The 25,995-nt window shown below is 49.2% G+C and overlaps 1 protein-coding gene across 1 annotated transcript in view; it reads left to right on the top strand.

The window, feature by feature from the left end:
• The window catches only part of LOC122946095 (2-hydroxyacylsphingosine 1-beta-galactosyltransferase-like), a 251,348-nt gene extending 225,951 nt beyond the window's left edge, over positions 1-25,397 (top strand). Inside the window, exons 5-6 of the mRNA XM_044305476.1 lie at positions 22,015-22,234; positions 24,886-25,397. Coding sequence (XP_044161411.1) covers positions 22,015-22,234; positions 24,886-25,234 — 569 coding nt within the window. The 3' untranslated portion in view covers positions 25,235-25,397. The remainder of the gene's footprint in view (positions 1-22,014; positions 22,235-24,885) is intronic.
• Positions 25,398-25,995: the final 598 nt, after the last annotated feature.

Genomic DNA, 25,995 nt, shown 5'->3' with positions numbered 1-25,995 from the left:
ACACTTACGCAACTCCGGCCACCAGAGATGAGATCGACAGTCGATCTGCTCCCAGGGTGCCCAGCAAGCACCGTACAGTGATGTTCCTCGAACACCTTGTGATGTAATTCAGAGGGAACAAACAATTTACCCTGAGGACAAGAGTCCAGAGCATCCTCCTGTGCCTCCAACACCCTGGCCTCAAGATCAGGATAAAGAGTGGATATAACTACCCCTTCAGATAAAATGGGACTAGGGTCATTAGACGCACCCCCCCAGGAAAGCTACATGACAAAGCATCCGCCTTGACGTTCTTAACCCCAGGGCGGTAAGTGATGATGAAGTTAAATCTGGTGAAAAACAATGACCATCTGGCCTGCCTTGAGTTCAGTCTCTTAGCCGACTCCAAGTACGCCAGATTCTTGTGATCCGTAATTACCGTAATAGGATGAATTGCTCATTCCAACCAATGCCGCCATTCCTCGAACGCCAACTTAATGGCTAGCAATTCCATATTCACCACATCATAATTCTTTTCAGCAGTCAAGAGTTTTTTAGAAAAAAATGCACATGGGCACCATTTACTGGGTGAAGGACCCTGCAACAATATTGCTCCTACCCCAACCTCAGACACGTCAACCTCAACAATAAATGGCTGAGACACGTCCGGTTGCACCAGAATAGGGGCCGAAGCAAAACATTATTTCACAGCAGAAAAGGCCTGTAATTCCGCATCAGACCAGATAGAAATATCAGCACCCTTTCTAGTCATGTCTGTTAAAGGTTTAACCACCGATAAATAGTTCAAGATAAATTTACGGTAGTAGTTAGTAAACCATAAAAACCGCATAAGCGCTTTCAGATTTTTGGGTCGATCCCATTCCAACGTGGCACGGACCTTCTCAGGATCTATACAAAAACTTGAGGATGAGAGCAGGTAACCCAGAAATTCCTGTACAGCAAATACACACTTTTCCATCTTAGCATACAACTTATTCTCTCTTAGGATCTGTATCACCTGTCTCATATGATCCTGAGTCTCCATATTAGGCGAATAAATTAGTATGTCATCAAGGTATACAACGACAAACCTCCCCACCAGATGATGAAAGATGTCATTGACAAAGTGTTTAAAAACCGCAGGAGCATTGGTTAACCCAAAGGGCATGACCAGGTTTTCAAAATGACCCTCAGGGGTATTAAATGTGGTCTTCCACTCATCCCCCTCCTTGATCCTTACTAGATTATATGCCCCCCTCAGATCCAATTTAGAGAACACCTTGGCACCGACAATCTGACTAAACAAATCTGGAATCAAAGGAAGCGGGTAAGGATCACGGATGGTAATACGATTGAGCTCACGGAAGTCCAGACATGGTCTCAGGGTACCATCCTTTTTCTTTACAAAGAAAAATCCAGCAGCCACTGGGGACTTGGATGGTCTCTCGCTGATATACTCTTGCATAGCCTTTCTTTCGGGTTCCGAAAGATTATACAACCGAGATTTGGGCAATTTAGCTCCGAGATTGACGGGACAGTCATACTCCCGGTGTGGAGGCAACTCCTGATTACCACTCTCAGAAAACAGATCAGAAAATTCAGAAATGAACAAGGGTTCAGTTTTAGTGTTAACCATAGAGAACGATGCATTGAGACAGTTGTCCATGCAAAAATCACTCGAATCGAATCTGTCTCACTTGCCAATTGATGTTAGGGTTATGTTTGCTTCGTCTGAGGGCCGCACTAGACTTGGTAAAAATTTCGCGGGCCGGAACCAGGTAGCTTTGCCAGAAAGAAATGCAAATTCTGTGAGGGGGCATGTGTGAGTATTAGGCTACTTTCACACTTGCGTTCAGAGCGGATCCGTCTGAGACGGATTCGCTCATATACAGGGAGTGCAGAATTATTAGGCAAATGAGTATTTTTACCACATCATCCTCTTTATGCATGTTGTCTTACTCCAAGCTGTATAGGCTCGAAAGCCTACTACCAATAAAGCATATTAGGTGATGTGCATCTCTGTAATGAGAAGGGGTGTGGTCTAATGACATCAACACCCTATATCAGGTGTGCATAATTATTAGGCAACTTCCTTTCCTTTGGCAAAATGGGTCAAAAGAAGGACTTGACAGGCTCAGAAAAGTCAAAAATAGTGAGATATCTTGCAGAGGGATGCAGCACTCTTAAAATTGCAAAGCTTCTGAAGCGTGATCATCGAACAATCAAGCGTTTCATTCAAAATAGTCAACAGGGTCGCAAGAAGCGTGTGGAAAAACCAAGGCGCAAAATAACTGCCCATGAACTGAGAAAAGTCAAGCGTGACAGCTGCCAAGATGCCATTTGCCACCAGTTTGGCCATATTTCAGAGCTGCAACATCACTGGAGTGCCCAAAAGCACAAGGTGTGCAATACTCAGAGACATGGCCAAGGTAAGAAAGGCTGAAAGACGACCACCACTGAACAAGACACACAAGCTGAAACGTCAAGACTGGGCCAAGAAATATCTCAAGACTGATTTTTCAAAGGTTTTATGGACTGATGAAATGAGAGTGAGTCTTGATGGGCCAGATGGATGGGCCCGTGGCTGGATTGGTAAAGGGCAGAGAGCTCCAGTCCGACTCAGACGCCAGCAAGGTGGAGGTGGAGTACTGGTTTGGGCTGGTATCATCAAAGATGAGCTTGTGGGGCCTTTTCGGGTTGAGGATGGAGTCAAGCTCAACTCCCAGTCCTACTGCCAGTTTCTGGAAGACACCTTCTTCAAGCAGTGGTACAGGAAGAAGTCTGCATCCTTCAAGAAAAACATGATTTTCATGCAGGACAATGCTCCATCACACGCGTCCAAGTACTCCACAGCGTGGCTGGCAAGAAAGGGTATAAAAGAAGAAAATCTAATGACATGGCCTCCTTGTTCACCTGATCTGAACCCCATTGAGAACCTGTGGTCCATCATCAAATGTGAGATTTACAAGGAGGGAAAACAGTACACCTCTCTGAACAGTGTCTGGGAGGCTGTGGTTGCTGCGGCACGCAATGTTGATGGTGAACAGATCAAAACACTGACAGAATCCATGGATGGCAGGCTTTTGAGTGTCCATGCAAAGAAAGGTGGCTATATTGGTCACTGATTTGTTTTTGTTTTGTTTTTGAATGTCAGAAATGTATATTTGTGAATGTTGAGATGTTATATTGGTTTCACTGGTAAAAATAAATAATTGAAATGGGTATATATTTGTTTTTTGTTAAGTTGCCTAATAATTATGCACAGTAATAGTCCCCTGCACACACAGATATCCCCCTAAAATAGCTAAAACTAAAAACAAACTAAAAACTACTTCCAAAAATATTCAGCTTTGATATTAATGAGTTTTTGGGTTCATTGAGAACATGGTTGTTGTTCAATAATAAAATTAATCCTCAAAAATACAACTTGCCTAATAATTTCTGCACTCCCTGTAATGCAGACGGTGGATCCGTTCAGAACGGATCCGTCTGCATTATATTGGAAAAAAAAATTCTAAGTGTGAAAGTAGCCTGAACGGAGATGTCCAGACTTTACATTGAAAGTCAATGGGGGACGGATCCGTTTGAAGATTGAGCCATATTGTGTCATCTTCAAATGGATCCGTCCCCATTGACTTACATTGTAAGTCTGGACATATCCGCTTGCCTCCGCACGGCCAGGCGGACGCGGATCCGCGTCCACTCAGAATGCATTATGGCTGGACGGATGCATTCGGGGCCGCTTGTGAGCCCCTTCAAACGGAGCCTTACTACTGTGAAGAGGGCACATATCTGGCATAACTACTGTAAGGAGGCACATATCAGGGTATAACTACTGTGAGGAGGGCAAATATCAGGGTATAACTACTGTGAGCTGTGAGGAGGGCAAATTTCAGGGCATAACTACTGTGAGGGGGCACGAGTGAGCATTACTACTGTGAAGAGGGCACATACAGTTGCAAGAAAAAGTATATGAACCCTTTGGAATGATATGGATTTCTGCACAAATTGGTCATAAAATGTGATCTGATCTTCATCTAAGTCACAACAATAGACAGTCACAGTCTGCTTAAACTAATAACACACAAAGAATTAAATGTTACTATGTTTTTATTGAACACACCATGTAAACATTCACAGTGCAGGTGGAAAAAGTATGTGAACCCTTGGATTTAATAACTGGTTGAACCTCCTTTGGCAGCAATAACTTCAACCAAACGTTTCCTGTAGTTGCAGATCAGACGTGCACAATGGTCAGGAGTAATTCTTGATCGTTCCTCTTTACAGAACTGTTTCAGTTCAGCAATATTCTTGGAATGTCTAGTGTGAATCACTTTCTTGAGGTCATGCCACAGCATCTCAATCCGGTTGAGGTCAGGACTCTGACTGGGCCACTCCAGAAGGCGTATTTTCTTCTGTTTAAGCAATCCTGTTGTTGATTTATTTCTATGCTTTGGGTCATTGTCCTGTTGCAACATCCATCTTCTGTTGAGCTTCAGCTGGTGGACAGATGGCCTTAAGTTCTCCTGCAAAATGTCTTGATAAACTTGGGAATTCAGTTTTCCTTTGATGATAGAAATCCATCCAGGCCCTGATGCAGCAAAGCAGCCCGAAACCATGACGCCCCCACCACCATACTTCACAGTTGGAATGAGGTTTTGATGTTAGTGTGCTGTGCCTCTTTTTCTCCACACATAGTGTTGTGTGTTTCTTCCAACCAACTCAACTTTGGTTTCAACTGTCCACAGAATATTTTGCTAATACTGCTGTGGAGCATCCAGGTGCTCTTGTGCAAACTGTAAATGTGCAGCAATGGTTTTTTTTGGACAGCAGTGGCTTCCTCTGTGGTATCCTCCCATGAAATCCATTCTTGTTTAGTGTTTTACGTATCGTAGATTCGCTAACAGGGATGTTAGCATATGCCAGAGACTTTTGTAAGTCTTTAGCTGACACTCTAGGATTCTTCTTCACCTCATTGAGCAGTCTGCGCTGTGCTATTGCAGTTATCTTTACAGGACGGCCACTCCTAGTAGCAGCAGTGCTGAACTTTCTCCATTTATAGACAATTTGTCTTACTGTGGACTGATGAACAGCAATGCTTTTAGAGATACTTTTATAACCCTTCCCAGCTTTATGCAAGTCAACAATTCTTAATCTTAGGTCTTCTGAGAGCTCTTTTGTGTGAGGCATCATTCACATCAGGCAATGCTTCTTGTGAAAAGCAAACCCAGAACTGGTGTGTGTTTTTTATAGGGCAGTGCAGCTGTAACCAACACCTCCAATTTCATTTCATTGATTGGACTCCAGTTGGCTGACAGCTCACTCCAATTAGCTCTTGGAGATATCATTAGTCTAGGGGTTCACATACTTTTTCCACCTGCACTGTGAATGTTTACATGGTGTGTTCAATAAAAACATAGTAACATTTAATTCTTTGTGTGTTATTAGTTTAAACAGACTGTGATTGTCTATTGCTGTGACTTAGATGAAGATCAGATCACATTTTATGACCAATTTGTGCAGAAATCCATATCATTCCAAAGGGTTCACATACTTTTTCTTGCAACTGTATTTGGCATAACTACTGTGAGGGGGCACATATCTGGGCATAACTACTGTGAGGGGGCACATATCAGGGTATAACTACTGTGAGGAGGGCACATATCAGGGCATAATTACTGTGAAGAGGGCACATATCTGGGCATAACTACTGTGAGGGGGCACATATCTGGGCATAACTACTGTGAGGGGGCAGATATCTGGGCATAACTACTGTGAGGGGGCATGTGTGAGCATTACGTCTGTGAAGAGGGCACATATCTTGGCATAACTTCTGTGAGGGTGCACATATCTGGGCATAACTACTGTGAGGGGGCATGTGTGAGCATTACGTCTGTGAAGAGGGCACATATCTTGGCATTATTACTGTGAGGGGGCACATATCTGGGCATAACTACTGTGAGGGGGCATGTGTGAGCATTACGCCTGTGAAGAGGGCACATATCTTGGCATTATTACTGTGAGGGGGCATGTGATGTATAAATGTGTGTAATGTATGTAGTGCAGTGTGTGATGATCACACACTGCACTACATACATTACACACATGTATACATCACATACTGCGATGTCACCTTCTTCTTCTGGTCTACCTTGATGTCTGGTCTTTAGGCTTCGGTCAGATCCTCCACCGCCATGCTTGCGCCGTGTGCCCGACACCACCAGGAGCTGGCCCCTCCTCCTTTCATCTCCCGCCGGCTTCTCCTACAGCAGGGCGCTCTATCGCTTCAGTGCCCGCCCAATCTTAACAATCAGGGGCGTAGCTAGAAATGACTGGGCCCCATAGCAAAAAAAATGTATGGGCCCCCCCTCCTGGATCTTCCACCCCCACATACCTATCGGACCTGCCACCCCTTCCAGAGCTCCCACCCAAACACCCCTCCAGGACCTCCCACCCCAACATCCCCACACCCCTCCCTAGATCCCCCTCAGTGTCGTCCACAGATATCCCCCTCAGTGTCGTCCACAGATATCCCCCTCAGTGTTGTCCACAGATATCCCCCTCAGTGTCGTCCACAGATATCCCCCTCAGTGTTGTCCACAGATATCCCCCCTCAGTGTCGTCCACAGATATCCCCCCTCAGTGTCGTCCACAGATATCCCCCCTCAGTGTCGTCCACAGATATCCCCCCTCAGTGTCGTCCACAGATATCCCCCCTCAGTGTCCTCCACAGATATCCCCCCTCAGTGTCCTCCACAGATATCCCCCCTCAGTGTCCTCCACAGATATCCCCCCTCAGTGTCCTCCACAGATATTCCCCCTCAGTGTCCTCCACAGATATCCCTCCTCAGTGTCCTCCACAGATATCCCCCTCAGTGTCCTCCACAGATATCCCCCTTCAGTGTCCTCCACAGATATCCCCCCTCAGTGTCCTCCACAGATTTCCCCCCCTCAGTGTACTCCACAGATATCCCCCCCCCCTCAGTGTCCTCCACAGATATCCCCACCCTCAGTGTCCTCCACAGATATCCCCCCCCTCAGTGTCCTCCACAGATATCCCCCCCTCAGTGTCCTCCACAGATATCCCCCCTCAGTGTCCTCCACAGATATCCCCCCTCAGTGTCCTCCACAGATATCCCCCCTCAGTGTCCTCCACAGATATCCCCCCTCAGTGTTCTCCACAGATATCCCCCCTCAGTGTCCTCCACAGATATCCCCCCCACCCAGAGCCACTTCCTAAGCTAATTTATTCACTGCACTTGCCTCTGTGAAATTGAAGAGAAGCGCTGTAATCTCGCACAGGCGCACTGGCAGAGACCAGGAAGACGGTGCATGCGCACTTCGATACATCTGCCAGTGCGCCTGTGCGAGATTACATGACGAGGGTATTGGTTATCCCCGTTCGCCACTTTGCTTTCCCTTCGTACCCTCACCATACCACTTCACCACCAATACACTTCCCCACCACAGTGCCCCCATCCCAATAAAACTCGGACCACCGACTGGAAATGTAATGGCCACAGCAGCCGTTTATTAAATAACAATTACAAAATAACATAACATAATACTGTAAACCCAATGGGGGGAGGTCCTTGAAGCCCCAAAGCATCGAGCTGTCGAACCAGGGTGAGCCATTCTTGCCTCCAGCCGTAACGCCCAGCTCAAAGGCACCACCATATGACCCCCCCTCGATTCACCACAACCGCTCGGTCCACCTGGGAGTCTAGCCCCCACCGTGGGGCCCCCCCAATTGTTCTCAGCTTCCACCGTGACCAACTCCAAGGACCCCCCCCCACCGCCACCAACGACCGGACTTGACTACCTCATATCCGGGCGTTCCTCCACAACCTCAGGGCCACCTCAATGCCATCCTGCAACGCCAAACTCCACATATCTAGCCCCACCGCATTCAAATGCACTCCGTCCGCTCTCCAAAAAGCCCCTGTTCCCGCCTCCAAATCCCTATGCCTAACAACCACCGCCCCGTTCCTAGCCATAAAACGCCCCACCGCCCTATTCACCTTCACCCTCGCCTCATTCACCGCATCCACAGACCGAGCCTCCCTCCAAACCTGCCGGGGAACGATATCAGACCACACAGTCACCATACCAGGATTAAGGACCACAAACGTAAGAAGTCCCACTTGACCTCCTTAATCAGCTCCCGAATAGGCCTAGCCGCTAAGTCGTTGCCCCCAGCATGTACCACCAACACATCCGGCGCCCTATCCATCCTCACAAACCTATGAATCTCAGGCAGCACCCCCTTCCACACCATACCCCGCCTCCCAATCCACCTTACCACCGCAGACTCTCTACCAAATCCAAGCTGTTGACCGTCCGGCCGAACCGCTGCCCGGACAGCCCCCCAGAAGACAAAAGAATGCCCCAGAATCCACAGTGGGCGCCGCATCTGCAACGAGAGAAAGAAAAGAACAATACCGCAGCTTAACAACCCCCCAACAGAACCCCCAAAACACACAAAACACCCTTTTCCTCTATAAGCGATCCAGACGAACATAAGACTTAAACCTAGCCGACTCCCAGCGACCAATCCTCTTAATCACCTCCTCCCCAAGACCCCATCTAGCCGCTTCCGTCGCTGCCCCGATCCGGAAGGAGTGGCTGGAATACCCCACCTTATCCACCCCCGCCCGGCACAGACACCTCGCAAAAACCACAGAAAACTGAAAGCGAGACAAAAAGGTGCCATCCGCATGAACCAACAAGGGGGACCCTTCCCCCCCACCCAAACCATAGTCCCGCAAACACTGAACCGGGCACATATCACAACCCTCAACCCGGAAAAGCACCACCTTCCGACCTCTCCCCAGCGTATCCGTTTTCGACCGCCGGATAACGAATTCCACCCTATCCTCAAACCACTCAACATCCCCCCTCAAAAGTCCCCCCACCCGACCTACCGACGGGCAAACCAACTCCCCCACCCGCATTGCCCCAAAAAATGCCAGCGAGAAAGCCAACCGAAACAACCGCGCTTCCCCATCCGACCGGCAAACCGCCCGCAACTGCCCCCCCAACTGAAGCAACAACCCGAACGAGACCGGCCTCCTCCTATCCACCCCAGCACCCATCCTCCTCCACCCTTTCAACGCCTGCACCACCAAAAAGGATTTAGTAACATCCACCATCCGCCGAGCCTTAAAACCAAAGGCCAACCCAGCCATGTAACCATTCACCTTGCTAACCGACCAACCATGCTCCCTGCCATGACCCAAAAACATCAATAACGCCAACTCCGGCTCCTCCATCCCCCCACCCAAAACGGTACACCAATCCTCCCAGACCCTCCAAGCCCTCATATACATATCCCACGTACCCGGAGCCAAGGACGCCCAAATAAGCCCCATCACTTGTCCTCCAACAGCTCCCACAGGCAAGCCGGACACTCCAAACCAACCGCGTCCGCCTCCGGAGCCAACTGCCGAAAACGAGTCCACTGCGAACGAGAAAGGGCGTCAGCAATACAATTGTCCACCCCAGGTACATGCACTGCTACAACCCAAGCATTAAGCGACAAGCACTCCAACACCAACCGCTGCAGCAGCCGCACCACCAATGGCGACGACGCCGACAGACCATTGATCGCCTGAACCACCCCCATATTGTCGCAGTGAAAACGAACCTTCCTGTCACGAAACCGCTCACCCCACAACGAAACCGCCAGCACAATGGGGAACAACTCCAACAACGCCAAATTCCGCACCCAACCCCGTTCAACCCATACAGCCGGCCAAACCCCAGCACACCACTGACCTCCACAAAACGCCCCAAAACCGGAACCCCCTGCCGCATCAGTAAATAACTCAAAATCAAAAGCCTCAACTACCCCCCCCCCCCCATAAACAGCGAGCGACCGTTGTACCGGTCCAGAAAAGAACTCCAAACCTGTAGGTCCGCCCGCAGCTCCCTCCCTAACCGAATATAATGATGCGGAACCACCATCCCCCCGGTTGCCTGCGCTAACCGCCTACAGAACACACGACCCATGGGCATTATCCGGCAGGCGAAATTAAGCTTCCCCAACAGCGACTGAAGCTCCCTCAACTGCAACTTCTTAGCCCGCATTGCCCTAGCCACCAGACCTTTCAGATCCTCCAGCTTATCACCCGGCAACCGACACTCCATCCGCACCGAATCTATCACTATGCCAAGGAAGCTCAATTCCGTTACCGGTCCCACAGTCTTGCCCTCCGCCAACGGGACCCCAAACCTCCCAAAAACAAAACTCAAAGTCTCCAACAACAACGCGCAAACCGGCGACCCCAGGGGGCCAATACACAAAAAATCGTCCAGGTAATGAATCAATGATTCACAACCCGACGAGTCCACAACCACCCACTCCAAAAACGAACTGAACGCTTCGAAGTAAGCACACGACAGTGAACATCCCATGGGTAAACACTGATCCACAAAGAACCCCCATCCCAAAAACACCCCAACAAATGCTGACACTCCGGATGAACCGGCAACAACCGAAACGCCGCCTCAATGTCAGTCTTCGCCATTAACGCCCCCGCCCCAAAACGCTGCACCCAACTCACCGCCGCATCGAAAGATGTATACACCACCGAACAAACCGCAGGGTCAATGCCATCATTGACCGAGGAGCCCCTCGGAAACGACAAATGATGGATAAGGCGAAACTTATTCGCCTCCTTCTTAGGGACAACCCCCAACGGTGACACCCGCAAATTGCAAACAGGAGGCTCCAAAAACGGACCCGCCATCCGCCCAAGCAACACCTCCTTCCCCAACTTCTCCCCCACCACCTCCGGATGCTCCCTTGCAGACCGCAAATTCTTCCTGAGCAACACCGCATCCCCCGGCACGAACAGGATTCTAAACCCCTCAGCAAAACCCAAAACCAGCAAACCCGCCGCCTCCCTATTAGGGTACCTATCTAGGTACGGACGCATCTTTTCCAGCCGAACCGGCGTCACCCCCTTTTCCAAAACTATCCCCCCCTCTCTGCTTACCACCCTTAAAGCACCTCGCCGCCCCGTGAGACCCACCACAGCCTGAGCACTCGTGCTTAAATTTACACTTTGCTCCAAACCTACAACTGCCCTCATTGAAGGCAAAACACAATCCCCTCGCCGAGGCAACCGCTGTATTGCCTGCTCCTCCCCCACTCCCTTCCCCCCCGAAAGGGCTGCCCCGAACGCACTGGGGCCGTAACCTTTAACCACAAGGCAATATCCTTATGATCCCACCGCATCTCCGGGCGCACCGCCTTCCGCTGCCGGAACTGCTCATCGTAACGCAACCACGCTACCCCCCCATACACCCGATACGCCTCACCGATCGCGTCCAAATAGCAAAACAACCCCGAACAAGCCTCCGGCGCCTTCTCCCCAATCACACTTGCCAATATCGCGAACGCCTGCAACCAGTTAGCAAACGTCCGCGGTATTAACCTATAACGGCGCTTCTCCTCCTCCCTCTTACCATCCTCCCTGCGCACCCTATCTAAATTAAAACGCTCCAACGGAAGCAGGGAAAATATCTCTACATACTCCCCCTTCCACATATCTTGGCATTATTACTGTGAGGGGGCATGTGATGTATAAATGTGTGTAATGTATGTAGTGCAGTGTGTGATGATCACACACTGCACTACATACATTACACACATGTATACATCACATACTGCGATGTCACCTACTTCTTCTGGTCTACCTTGATGTCTGGTCTTTAGGCTTCGGTCAGATCCTCCACCGCCATGCTTGCGCCGTGTGCCCGACACCACCAGGAGCTGGCCCCTCCTCCTTTCATCTCCCGCCGGCTTCTCCTATAGCAGGGCGCTCTATCGCTTCAGTGCCCGCCCAATCTTAACAATCAGTGGCGTAGCTAGAAATGACTGGGCCCCATAGCAAAAAAAATGTATGGGCCCCCCCTCCTGGATCTTCCACCCCCACAAATCTAACGGACCTCCCACCCCTTCCAGAGCTCCCACCCAAACACCCCTCCAGGACCTCCCACCCCAACATCCCCATACCCCTCACTAGATCCCCCTCAGTGTCGTCCACAGATATCCCCCTCAGTGTTGTCCACAGATATCCCCCTCAGTGTCGTCCACAGATATCCCCCTCAGTGTTGTCCACAGATATCCCCCTCAGTGTCGTCCACAGATATCCCCCTCAGTGTCGTCCACAGATATCCCCCCTCAGTGTCGTCCACAGATATACCCCCTCAGTGTCGTCCACAGATATCCCCCCTCAGTGTCGTCCACAGATATCCCCCCTCAGTGTCCTCCACAGATATCCCCCCTCAGTGTCCTCCACAGATATCCCCCCTCAGTGTCCTCCACAGATATCCCCCCTCAGTGTCCTCCACAGATATTCCCCCTCAGTGTCCTCCACAGATATCCCTCCTCAGTGTCCTCCACAGATATCCCCCTCAGTGTCCTCCACAGATATCCCCCTTCAGTGTCCTCCACAGATATCCCCCCTCAGTGTCCTCCACAGATTTCCCCCCCTCAGTGTACTCCACAGATATCCCCCCCCCCTCAGTGTCCTCCACAGATATCCCCACCCTCAGTGTCCTCCACAGATATCCCCCCCTCAGTGTCCTCCACAGATATCCCCCCCTCAGTGTCCTCCACAGATATCCCCCCTCAGTGTCCTCCACAGATATCCCCCCTCAGTGTCCTCCACAGATATCCCCCCTCAGTGTCCTCCACAGATATCCCCCCTCAGTGTTCTCCACAGATATCCCCCCTCAGTGTCCTCCACAGATATCCCCCCCACCCAGAGCCGCTTCCTAAGCTAATTTATTCACTGCACTTGCCTCTGTGAAATTGAAGAGAAGCACTGTAATCTCGCACAGGCGCACTGGCAGAGACCAGGAAGACGGTGCATGCGCACTTCGATACATCTGCCAGTGCGCCTGTGCGAGATTACATGACGAGGGTATTGGTTATCCCCGTTCGCCACTTTGCTTTCCCTTCGTACCCTCACCATACCACTTCACCACCAATACACTTCCCCACCACAGTGCCCCCATCCCAATAAAACTCGGACCACCGACTGGAAATGTAATGGCCACAGCAGCCGTTTATTAAATAACAATTACAAATAACATAACATAATACTGTAAACCCAATGGGGGGAGGTCCTTGAAGCCCCAAAGCATCGAGCTGTCGAACCAGGGTGAGCCATTCTTGCCTCCAGCCGTAACGCCCAGCTCAAAGGCACCACCGAATGACCCCCCCTCGATTCACCACAACCGCTCGGTCCACCTGGGAGTCCAGCCCCCACCTTGGGGCCCCCCCAATTGTCCTCAGCTGCCACCGTGACCAACTCCAAGGACCTCCCCCCACCGCCACGAGCCGCCGTGACAAAACCACACCCACGAACAACACTCCCGACACCCCAACCCCCAATCCCTGCACCCTACATCCAGAAAAAAAGGGGAGGGTGGGTGGGAGCTTCTCTTCTCCTCAAAATGGCGCCCTAACTATTACTTCCCTGCTTATTTAACCCCTTAACTCCACCCCCCCTGCTCAAATTAACCTATCCTGACCCTACTCCCTACCCTAGCCCCCTCACTCTACTCTAGCCTAACCACCCCCCTTACCCGGCTCACTAAACCAAACCCCCGTCATGGGGGCCTCCCCTAAAGGGGGCTCCGCCTCCCCCCAGTCCGGCCATGCTTGACGAGGGTATTGGTTATCCCCGTTCGCCACTTTGCTTTCCCTTCGTACCCTCACCATACCACTTCACCACCAATACACTTCCCCACCACAGTGCCCCCATCCCAATAAAACTCGGACCACCGACTGGAAATGTAATGGCCACAGCAGCCGTTTATTAAATAACAATTACAAAATAACATAACATAATACTGTAAACCCAATGGGGGGAGGTCCTTGAAGCCCCAAAGCATCGAGCTGTCGAACCAGGGTGAGCCATTCTTGCCTCCAGCCGTAACGCCCAGCTCAAAGGCACCACCATATGACCCCCCCTCGATTCACCACAACCGCTCGGTCCACCTGGGAGTCTAGCCCCCACCGTGGGGCCTCCCCAATTGTTCTCAGCTTCCACCGTGACCAACTCCAAGGACCCCCCCCCACCGCCACCAACGACCGGACTTGACTACCTCATATCCGGGCGTTCCTCCACAACCTCAGGGCCACCTCAATGCCATCCTGCAACGCCAAACTCCACATATCTAGCCCCACCGCATTCAAATGCACTCCGTCCGCTCTCCAAAAAGCCCCTGTTCCCGCCTCCAAATCCCTATGCCTAACAACCACCGCCCCGTTCCTAGCCATAAAACGCCCCACCGCCCTATTCACCTTCACCCTCGCCTCATTCACCGCATCCACAGACCGAGCCTCCCTCCAAACCTGCCGGGGAACGATATCAGACCACACAGTCACCATACCAGGATTAAGGACCACAAACGTAAGAAGTCCCACTTGACCTCCTTAATCAGCTCCCGAATAGGCCTAGCCGCTAAGTCGTTGCCCCCAGCATGTACCACCAACACATCCGGCGCCCTATCCATCCTCACAAACCTATGAATCTCAGGCAGCACCCCCTTCCACACCATACCCCGCCTCCCAATCCACCTTACCACCGCAGACTCTCTACCAAATCCAAGCTGTTGACCGTCCGGCCGAACCGCTGCCCGGACAGCCCCCCAGAAGACATAAGAATGCCCCAGAATCCACAGTGGGCGCCGCATCTGCAACGAGAGAAAGAAAAGAACAATACCGCAGCTTAACAACCCCCCAACAGAACCCCCAAAACACACAAAACACCCTTTTCCTCTATAAGCGATCCAGACGAACATAAGACTTAAACCTAGCCGACTCCCCCACCCGCATTGCCCCAAAAAATGCCAGCGAGAAAGCCAACCGAAACAACCGCGCTTCCCCATCCGACCGGCAAACCGCCCGCAACTGCCCCCCCAACTGAAGCAACAACCCGAACGAGACCGGCCTCCTCCTATCCACCCCAGCACCCATCCTCCTCCACCCTTTCAACGCCTGCACCACCAAAAAGGATTTAGTAACATCCACCATCCGCCGAGCCTTAAAACCAAAGGCCAACCCAGCCATGTAACCATTCACCTTGCTAACCGACCAACCATGCTCCCTGCCATGACCCAAAAACATCAATAACGCCAACTCCGGCTCCTCCATCCCCCCACCCAAAACGGTACACCAATCCTCCCAGACCCTCCAAGCCCTCATATACATATCCCACGTACCCGGAGCCAAGGACGCCCAAATAAGCCCCATCACTTGTCCTCCAACAGCTCCCACAGGCAAGCCGGACACTCCAAACCAACCGCGTCCGCCTCCGGAGCCAACTGCCGAAAACGAGTCCACTGCGAACGAGAAAGGGCGTCAGCAATACAATTGTCCACCCCAGGTACATGCACTGCTACAACCCAAGCATTAAGCGACAAGCACTCCAACACCAACCGCTGCAGCAGCCGCACCACCAATGGCGACGACGCCGACAGACCATTGATCGCCTGAACCACCCCCATATTGTCGCAGTGAAAACGAACCTTCCTGTCACGAAACCGCTCACCCCACAACGAAACCGCCAGCACAATGGGGAACAACTCCAACAACGCCAAATTCCGCACCCAACCCCGTTCAACCCATACAGCCGGCCAAACCCCAGCACACCACTGACCTCCACAAAACGCCCCAAAACCGTAACCCCCTGCCGCATCAGTAAATAACTCAAAATCAAAAGCCTCAACTACCCCCCCCCCCCCCATAAACAGCGAGCGACCGTTGTACCGGTCCAGAAAAGAACTCCAAACCTGTAGGTCCGCCCGCAGCTCCCTCCCTAACCGAATATAATGATGCGGAACCACCATCCCCCCGGTTGCCTGCGCTAACCGCCTACAGAACACACGACCCATGGGCATTATCCGGCAGGCGAAATTAAGCTTCCCCAACAGCAACTGAAGCTCCCTCAACTGCAACTTCTTAGCCCGCATTGCCCTAGCCACCAGACCTTTCAGATCCTCCAGCTTATCACCCGGCAACCGACACTCCATCCGCACCGAATCTATCACTATGCCAAGGAAGCTCAATTCCGTTACCGGTCCCACAGTCTTGCCCTCCGCCAACGGGACCCCAAACCTCCCAAAAACAAAACTCAAAGTCTCCAACAACAACGCGCAAACCGGCGACCCCAGGGGGCCAATACACAAAAAATCGTTCAGGTAATGAATCAATGATTCACAACCCGACGAGTCCACAACCACCCACTCCAAAAACGAACTGAACGCTTCGAAGTAAGCACACGACAGTGAACATCCCATGGGTAAACACTGATCCACAAAGAACCCCCATCCCAAAAACACCCCAACAAATGCTGACACTCCGGATGAACCGGCAACAACCGAAACGCCGCCTCAATGTCAGTCTTCGCCATTAACGCCCCCGCCCCAAAACGCTGCACCCAACTCACCGCCGCATCGAAAGATGTATACACCACCGAACAAACCGCAGGGTCAATGCCATCATTGACCGAGGAGCCCCTCGGAAACGACAAATGATGGATAAGGCGAAACTTATTCGCCTCCTTCTTAGGGACAACCCCCAACGGTGACACCCGCAAATTGCAAACAGGAGGCTCCAAAAACGGACCCGCCATCCGCCCAAGCAACACCTCCTTCCCCAACTTCTCCCCCACCACCTCCGGATGCTCCCTTGCAGACCGCAAATTCTTCCTGAGCAACACCGCATCCCCCGGCACGAACAGGATTCTAAACCCCTCAGCAAAACCCAAAACCAGCAAACCCGCCGCCTCCCTACTAGGGTACCTATCTAGGTACGGACGCATCTTTTCCAGCCGAACCGGCGTCACCCCCTTTTCCAAAACTATCCCCCCCTCTCTGCTTACCACCCTTAAAGCACCTCGCCGCCCCGTGAGACCCACCACAGCCTGAGCACTCATGCTTAAATTTACACTTTGCTCCAAACCTACAACTGCCCTCATTGAAGGCAAAACACAATCCCCTCGCCGAGGCAACCGCTGTATTGCCTGCTCCTCCCCCACTCCCTTCCCCCCCGAAAGGGCTGCCCCGAACGCACTGGGGCCGTAACCTTTAACCACAAGGCAATATCCTTATGATCCCACCGCATCTCCGGGCGCACCGCCTTCCGCTGCCGGAACTGCTCATCGTAACGCAACCACGCTACCCCCCCATACACCCGATACGCCTCACCGATCGCGTCCAAATAGCAAAACAACCCCGAACAAGCCTCCGGCGCCTTCTCCCCAATCACACTTGCCAATATCGCGAACGCCTGCAACCAGTTAGCAAACGTCCGCGGTATTAACCTATAACGGCGCTTCTCCTCCTCCCTCTTACCATCCTCCCTGCGCACCCTATCTAAATTAAAACGCTCCAACGGAAGCAGGGAAAATATCTCTACATACTCCCCCTTCCACATATCTTGGCATTATTACTGTGAGGGGGCATGTGATGTATAAATGTGTGTAATGTATGTAGTGCAGTGTGTGATGATCACACACTGCACTACATACATTACACACATGTATACATCACATACTGCGATGTGACCTACTTCTTCTGGTCTACCTTGATGTCTAGTCTTTAGGCTTCGGTCAGATCCTCCACCGCCATGCTTGCGCCGTGTGCCCGACACCACCAGGAGCTGGCCCCTCCTCCTTTCATCTCCCGCCGGCTTCTCCTATAGCAGGGCGCTCTATCGCTTCAGTGCCCGCCCAATCTTAACAATCAGTGGCGTAGCTAGAAATGACTGGGCCCCATAGCAAAAAAAATGTATGGGCCCCCCCTCCTGGATCTTCCACCCCCACAAATCTAACGGACCTCCCACCCCTTCCAGAGCTCCCACCCAAACACCCCTCCAGGACCTCCCACCCCAACATCCCCATACCCCTCACTAGATCCCCCTCAGTGTCGTCCACAGATATCCCCCTCAGTGTTGTCCACAGATATCCCCCTCAGTGTCGTCCACAGATATCCCCCTCAGTGTTGTCCACAGATATCCCCCTCAGTGTCGTCCACAGATATCCCCCTCAGTGTCGTCCACAGATATCCCCCCTCAGTGTCGTCCACAGATATCCCCCCTCAGTGTCGTCCACAGATATCCCCCCTCAGTGTCGTCCACAGATATCCCCCCTCAGTGTCGTCCACAGATATCCCCCCTCAGTGTCCTCCACAGATATCCTCCTCAGTGTCCTCCACAGATATCCCCCCTCAGTGTCCTCCACAGATATCCCCCCTCAGTGTCCTCCACAGATATCCCCCCCTCAGTGTCCTCCACAGATATCTCCCTCAGTGTCCTCCACAGATATCCCCTCTCAGTGTCCTCCACAGATATCCCCCCTCAGTGTCCTCCACAGATATCCCCCCTCAGTGTCCTCCACAGATATTCCCCCTCAGTGTCCTCCACAGATATCCCTCCTCAGTGTCCTCCACAGATATCCCCCCTCAGTGTCCTCCACAGATATCCCCCCTCAGTGTCCTCCACAGATATCCCCCTTCAGTGTCCTCCACAGATATCCCCCCTCAGTATCCTCCACAGATTTCCCCCCCTCAGTGTCCTCCACAGATATCCCCCCCCCTCAGTGTCCTCCACAGATATCCCCACCCTCAGTGTCCTCCACAGATATCCCCACCCTCAGTGTCCTCCACAGATATCCCCCCCTCAGTGTCCTCCACAGATATCCCCCCCTCAGTGTCCTCCACAGATATCCCCCCTTAGTGTCCTCCACAGATATCCCCCCTCAGTGTCCTCCACAGATATCCCCCCTCAGTGTCCTCCACAGATATCCCCCCTCAGTGTCCTCCACAGATATCCCCCCTCAGTGTCCTCCACAGATATCCCCCCTCAGTGTCCTCCACAGATATCCCCCCCACCCAGAGCCGCTTCCTAAGCTAATTTATTCACTGCACTTGCCTCTGTGAAATTGAAGAGAAGCGCTGTAATCTCGCACAGGCGCACTGGCAGAGACCAGGAAGACGGTGCATGCGCACTTCGATACATCTGCCAGTGCGCCTGTGCGAGATTACATGACGAGGGTATTGGTTATCCCCGTTCGCCACTTTGCTTTCCCTTCGTACCCTCACCATACTACTTCACCACTAATACACTTCCCCACCACAGTGCCCCCATCCCAATAAAACTCGGACCACCGACTGGAAATGTAATGGCCACAGCAGCCGTTTATTAAATAACAATTACAAATAACATAACATAATACTGTAAACCCAATGGGGGGAGGTCCTTGAAGCCCCAAAGCATCGAGCTGTCGAACCAGGGTGAGCCATTCTTGCCTCCAGCCGTAACGCCCAGCTCAAAGGCACCACCGAATGACCCCCCCTCGATTCACCACAACCGCTCGGTCCACCTGGGAGTCCAGCCCCCACCGTGGGGCCCCCCCAATTGTCCTCAGCTGCCACCGTGACCAACTCCAAGGACCTCCCCCCACCGCCACGAGCCGCCGTGACAAAACCACACCCACGAACAACACTCCCGACACCCTAACCCCCAATCCCTGCACCCTACATCCAGAAAAAAGCTTCTCTTCTCCTCAAAATGGCGCCCTAACTATTACTTCCCTGCTTATTTAACCCCTTAACTCCACCCCCCCTGCTCAAATTAACCTATCCTGACCCTACTCCCTACCCTAGCCCCCTCCCTCTACTCTAGCCTAACCACCCCCCTTACCCGGCTCACTAAACCAAACCCCCGTCATGGGGGCCTCCCCTAAAGGGGGCTCTGCCCCCCCCAGTCCGGCCATGCTTTCTCTTCCACAGAGGCAAGTGCAGTGAATAAAATAGCTAGGAAGCGGCACTGGGCGGGGAGATTGCAGGCACAGGCAGCATCGCTTTGTTTTCACTTCTTGGTAGAGAGTAGGTGGGATCTGCCGGTACCTTTCTCGAATTGGGGGAGTAACCCCAGTAGGTATTTCATGTTGTATAGCCACTGTGCACCCGAAGTCCTCTTCACACCGGGAAAAGGTAGATTGAAACTCCCATAGTACTGCTTCAATCTTCTCCATCTGATCAGCAGTAAATTGGTTCGCATCATCCTGGGTTCACTCCTGAGCGTTCTGAAAGGAGCGCTCTGTATGCGCGTTTGTACCGGCGTTTGCAATCGCGCATACAGAGACAAGCGAACGCCCATTGTCGCGCGTTCCCGAAAGTCTATGTACGGGAACGCGCGACAAAACGCCTCAAAGAAGCTCAAGAACTTTTTTGAGCGTAGGGCGTTTTACAGCACGTTCAAACGCGCTGTAAAACGCTCAAGTGTGAACCAGGGCCATAGGGAAGCATTGGTTTTCATGTGTTGAGCATTTTACAGCGCGTTTGAACGCGCTGTAAAACGCTCAGGTGTGAACCCAGCGTCAATCTCCAATTGCTCCAAGATCCGCTGGCTATTCCACTTCTGGTCCACTGCCAGGGTCCAGGTGTCATTTTCAACAGCCCGTAGGGCGAATTAGCTACCTGCAAGTGGTTCTCCTTTCAGCGCATACAACTCAGCCACTTTTTCTCCAGCATGGAAGGTAACTTCATGGTCGTGTATGTTGACACACCGGACTAACACTTGGCCATCTATTACTGTCACAATGGTCCTAGCAACCACTGGGCTCCATCCAGCTTCCGACATGCCTAGAGGCTCTATCAGCACTCCTATCCCATTCAGTTTCCACTGACTTCGGACAGACATCCATATCATCTTCTCCTGTCGCGGAGATACAGTACAGGCTCCTCCATATTGGGCATACACTGCTCCCACTGGCTTATCTTCAGGGGTGCTTTTGCAGATACTGCACATCCGGATCAAGCACTGGAATGCCCTCTGGGTAGGCTTGTGGGCAGTCTTTTTCTTCCTGTCATTTAACACCTGAGATGCCCCATTGAATACCGATAATAGCATTTGAGAGTCACATTCAAACTATCAGAGATGTTAATCAGGGGTTTATCAGGGGTTAAAGAAATACATCATCCAGTCATCAACATGCAGGGCAGACGCAGTGACATCATCACTGATGATATCACCACTCCCCACCCAGTATGATGACATGGTGGCATTAAACGTCAGCGTGTCCGAGATTTGGCGCAATGGACTCTTCGCAATTTCTTCATTTCATTCACCCCGGCTGTTTGTGTGCAGTTTTCTTATGCATTTGCTTACACTGCTGCAGTTCTGACACATGAATGCAGCACTAGCTGCAATGATTTTATTCATTTAAAACTATATTGGTTCAAACAGTAATGGCTCATGCAAACGACTGTGTAGTTTCAATGCGGACCCATTAATTTCACTGTGGCTGCACAGCGTGATGCGGACAGCACACCGCGTGTTGTCTGCATCGATATGTCCGTTCTGGGGCACCTGAAAAAAATAGAACATATCCTATTATTGTCCATTTTATTGACAGGGATATGATTGTTTTATGGGGCAGGACATTCCGTTCCGCCAAATGCAGAATGCATACGTCCTGTGTTCATGTTTTGCGGTGATTTGAGGACCCAAAAACAACGGTCATGTGTTTAAGCCCTAAAGCTGATGATCTCATTTATGTTACAAAATACTAATACTGTCCAAGAAAAAGGCAGGAATCCAGCTTCCAATGAAAAAAGATAGCAGCTTTTTATTCAAAATAGTGCATAAAAAACCAGTGTTTATGCATTTCGGATCATAGAGTAAGGATCAGCACTCTATCATCTGAAACGTGTAGACATGAACACTCTGTTTTTTAATGAACTATTTTGAATAAAAAGCTGCTATCTTTTTGCATTGGAAGCTGGATTCCTGCCTTTTTTTTTTGGACATTGCCTCCACACCTTGTTCCTGGCGTGCTCCGTGCTTCCTTCATTACTAGCCAGGTGAGCCCACCTCTTTTCTTTTTTGTTCAAAATACTAATACTAATCTGTGAAATCATATACAGGCAAATGTTTTCTTTGTAGTTTCACTATAATTATATTGTCAAAGAATGTATAAAGCAGCATTGTTTCATGTCATTTTCTTCTAGGACATCTAAAAATTAAGACCTTCCTTAGCCATGGAGGACTGAATGGTATTTTTGAAGCCATGTACCATGGGGTTCCGGTAGTTGGAATCCCTCTTTTTGGAGACCATTATGATACTATGACAAGAGTGCAGGCTAAGGGTATGGGAATTCATCTGGATAGGAGTCGGATGACAACGGAAAGTCTATATGAGTCCCTCTCAGATGTTATCCACAATCCCAGGTAGCAAATACTGTACTTGTAAAACATGCCAAAATCATGTATGCCAGTGCTTATTTCAAATTGTAGTATTGGCTTGCTAGGTCATCTACAGATAAAAATAAACTTGGAAATCAAATTATAAGCATCTCAGGCAGCAGACAGCAATTCACATCACATACAATAATAATAAAAATAATAGCAAAGATTAAAAAAAAATGCATCAAAATCTGACCCTCAAATGATTTATACTTCAGATAAGACCTCAATGTGATTAACAGCCAATGAATGACATGGCACTCAAAGATGGTTGCCACCATGGCTCAACAGTCCTTGAGACATCATTTGATTTCTTAGGTGCCTAAGAAATTAATGGGAGTCTGAGAGCTCTTGTAGGAGTCTAGGAGATTTCCAATATTTTTTTTCTGGGACCATCATGCCAATTATGATTTAGATTTATCTAGTTACATAGTTACATAGTTTATACAGTTGAAAAAAGACAAACTTCCATCAAGTTTAACCAAGGGATAGGTGGGGACTCAATTCCCAGAAGGAAGATCTAATTTTTCATTCCCTCATTAGTGTAAGAGGCATCAGAAATATCTAGTGGTCATTTATCTCCTAAGCTCATGAACATTAATGAGACATAAAATAATAATTTGAAAGGTGTCCGTTGACTAGCTTTTGTAGATGTTTGGGATGCTTTAGGCAGGCATGCTCAACCTGCGGCCCTCCAGCTGTTGCAAAACTACAACTCCCTGCATGCCCGAACAGCCCACAGCTATCAGCCTACAGCAGGGCATTGTGGGAGTTGTAGTTTTACAACAGCTGGAGGGCCGCAGGTTGAGCATGCCTGCTTTAGGGTATGGCCACATTGGACAGATTTTCTGCTGATTAATTTCTTCCACCGATTTAACAGCGATTTTGCTGCTGGTGTGTGAACCCTATGTCTTGTAAAAGATAAAAATCTACAACATAAATTGACAATTGAGATTTAGAAGCTACAACGCCAGTCAACCTATGATGCAGATTTTCTAAACTCTTATTCACTTGCTTATCCTTACTATGTAGTGTGAAACTGGAAGAGTCACTTGTAGAGGAGGATTTGGGTGAATTTATAGATTACTGAATAACACCATGCAATGTCAGTCATCTGTACCTAAGGCTATCAGGATTTTGATATGAATGAAGCATGGATTCATAGGTCAGGAATATAATATGATCACTTTACAAAGTTTCAAAGCCTCATTTGGAATATGCAGTCCAGTCCTGGGCACCAGTTCATAGAAAGGATGCCCTGGAGCTAGAAAATATGATAAAGTGCAACAAAGCTGATAAGGGGCATGAGTGGTCTTGATAAAAATGTATTTTATTTAGTATTGAGAAGAGATGTTTAGCTTGATTTACTCATATAAATATATAAATAACCCATACAGAAAATATGGTGAAAAGCTGTAAAAATCCCTTCAAAAGACAAGGGGGCACTGCCTCCATTTGGTGAAGAATAGGTTCAGTCTCCAGAGGAGTCAAGGCTTCTTTACTGTATGAACTGTAAGTCCGTGGAATAGATTACCTTCGGATGTGGTCACTGTAGATACAGTGGACAGTTTTAATATAAAAGTCTTAGATGCTTTCTTAGAAGTAAATGAAACTAATGAATATGTGGCTATATAGGGGAAAATATCATGAGGGTAATATTTGAAGTTGGTTTTGCTTGAGTCTTTGTGGGCATACTTTGTGGCATGTTTAACATGTCACGTGTTGTTTGTTAAATTTGGTACATCTTTACACCTAAAACTTTTGTCTTGGAATGCTTCTCCAGTTTTTTATACCACCCCTACTGGAGTGAGTTTGTAACTCAATTTTTTTTAAGGCTACTTTCACACCAGCGTTTAGGCTTTCCATTTGTGGTATCCGTTCAGGGCTCTCACAAGTGGTCCAAAATGGATCAGTTTTGTCCTAATGCATTCTGAATGGAAAAGGATCCGCTCAGAATGCATCAGTTTGCCTCTGTTCAGTCACCATTCTGCTCTGGAGGCGGACACCAAAACGCTGCCTGCAGCGTTTTGCTGTCCGCCTGACGAAGCGGAGCCAAACGGATCTGTCCTGGCACACAATGTAAGTCAATGGGGAGGGATCAGTTTTCTCTGACACAATCTGGCACAATAGAAAATGGATCCATCCCCCCATGACTTTCAATGGTGAGCAAGACGGATTTGTTATGGCTATAGAAGACATAATACAACCGGATCCATTCAGGTCAGATGCATGCGGTTGTATTATTGTAACGGAAGCGTTTTTGCAGTTCTATGACGAATCCGCAAAAAACGCTAGTGTGAAAGTAGCCTAAGTTGCATTTATAAATCTGGAGCGATACTAATTAACATAGATAACCACATGCACTTCCACACCCACTTTTCAAAACGGAAGTAATTGGTGTAAAAATGCAATAAGTTTAAATATTGTGCAAATAAGTTCAAAATGTTGCAAAAAATTCCCCCGCCACACATAGAATCTTGGCTTCCCAAATTTGCATCTCCTCCTATCTCTTAAAATGAATGAGAATATGTCTTATTTTCAACCGTACTATGTAACTATGTTGAACATCACTGTACTTTGTCAGCTCCACACAACTAATCGGATTTATGTTCCATATTTTGTGCTTCTTCTAATAGTTATCGACAGCAATCACAGAAGTTATCAAGAATTCACAAGGATCAGACAGGTCATCCTGTCACCAGGGCAGCTTTTTGGATTGATTATGTCCTTCGGCACAATGGAGCTGAACATCTTCGTGCGGCCACCTATTGTGTTTCTATTGTCCAGTACTTCTTGGTTGATATTGTTTTCCTCACAGTGATTGTTGTTATTTCAGTATGGTATGTGATTTCTAAAATCAGGAAATATTTGTGGAAAAGGAAAGTTACAGACCATAGTACCACCAATGGATTCTACCATAATGGTCTATCAAATGGAAAGCACAAGAAGAACAATCACATTAAGAATAAAGAGAAAGTGAAATGAACCAACTCAAAAGTATACCAGGAACCACTGTAATACAGATTCTAACTCTTGTCAGTACTACTGGATAGTGTTGATCGCAAATATTCTAATTGCGAATTTTTATTGCGAATATCAGCACTTCAAGAATTTGCAAATATTTAGAATATAGTGCTATATATTCGTAATCACAAATATTCTATTTTTTTTTTTTTTTTAACCAGTACACAAGATCCCTGCCTGCTTCTTGCTGGTAGGCCAATGAGAAGGCTGCAATATCTTTGTCAGAGCTTAGCAAAATCCCTAGCAACCAACAGGAAAGTTGCCTACCCCTTACTATATAAGAACCTCCCCAGCAGCCATTATCTGCTGTTTTTTGCAGTTGTGAGAGAGAGAGGAGTGTCATTTCTGTGGTTTGCTGTGTCATTACATTAGATAGTTAGATAGCTCATATATATAATACAGATAGTTAGTGGGAGATACTCATTATAGGTTAGTTAGTGAATAGTGTAGCTGATAGCTTCCAGTACAGGGTGTTAGTTATATTAGATAGTTTGTTAGTTAGCTCATATATATATAATACAGATAGTTAGTGGGAGATAGTCAATGTAGTTTAGTTAATTAATAGTGTAGCTGATAGGTTCCAGTGCTAAGTGTTAGGTAGTGTGATAAGGATTACTGTGCTTTTATAGGGCTTGTGTTTAGTGTGCTGTTTTAGGAATTACTGTGCTAGTGTTTAGTGTCACCGTCTTTCATTCTAGAAAAAAACAAAAACAAAAAACATT

The sequence above is a fragment of the Bufo gargarizans genome, chromosome 1, assembly GCF_014858855.1.
Source record: "Bufo gargarizans isolate SCDJY-AF-19 chromosome 1, ASM1485885v1, whole genome shotgun sequence".
Classification (NCBI taxonomy): Eukaryota; Metazoa; Chordata; class Amphibia; order Anura; family Bufonidae; genus Bufo; species Bufo gargarizans.
The sequence above is the reverse complement of the archived record's forward strand: the minus strand, read 5'-3'. Positions and strand labels throughout refer to the sequence as shown.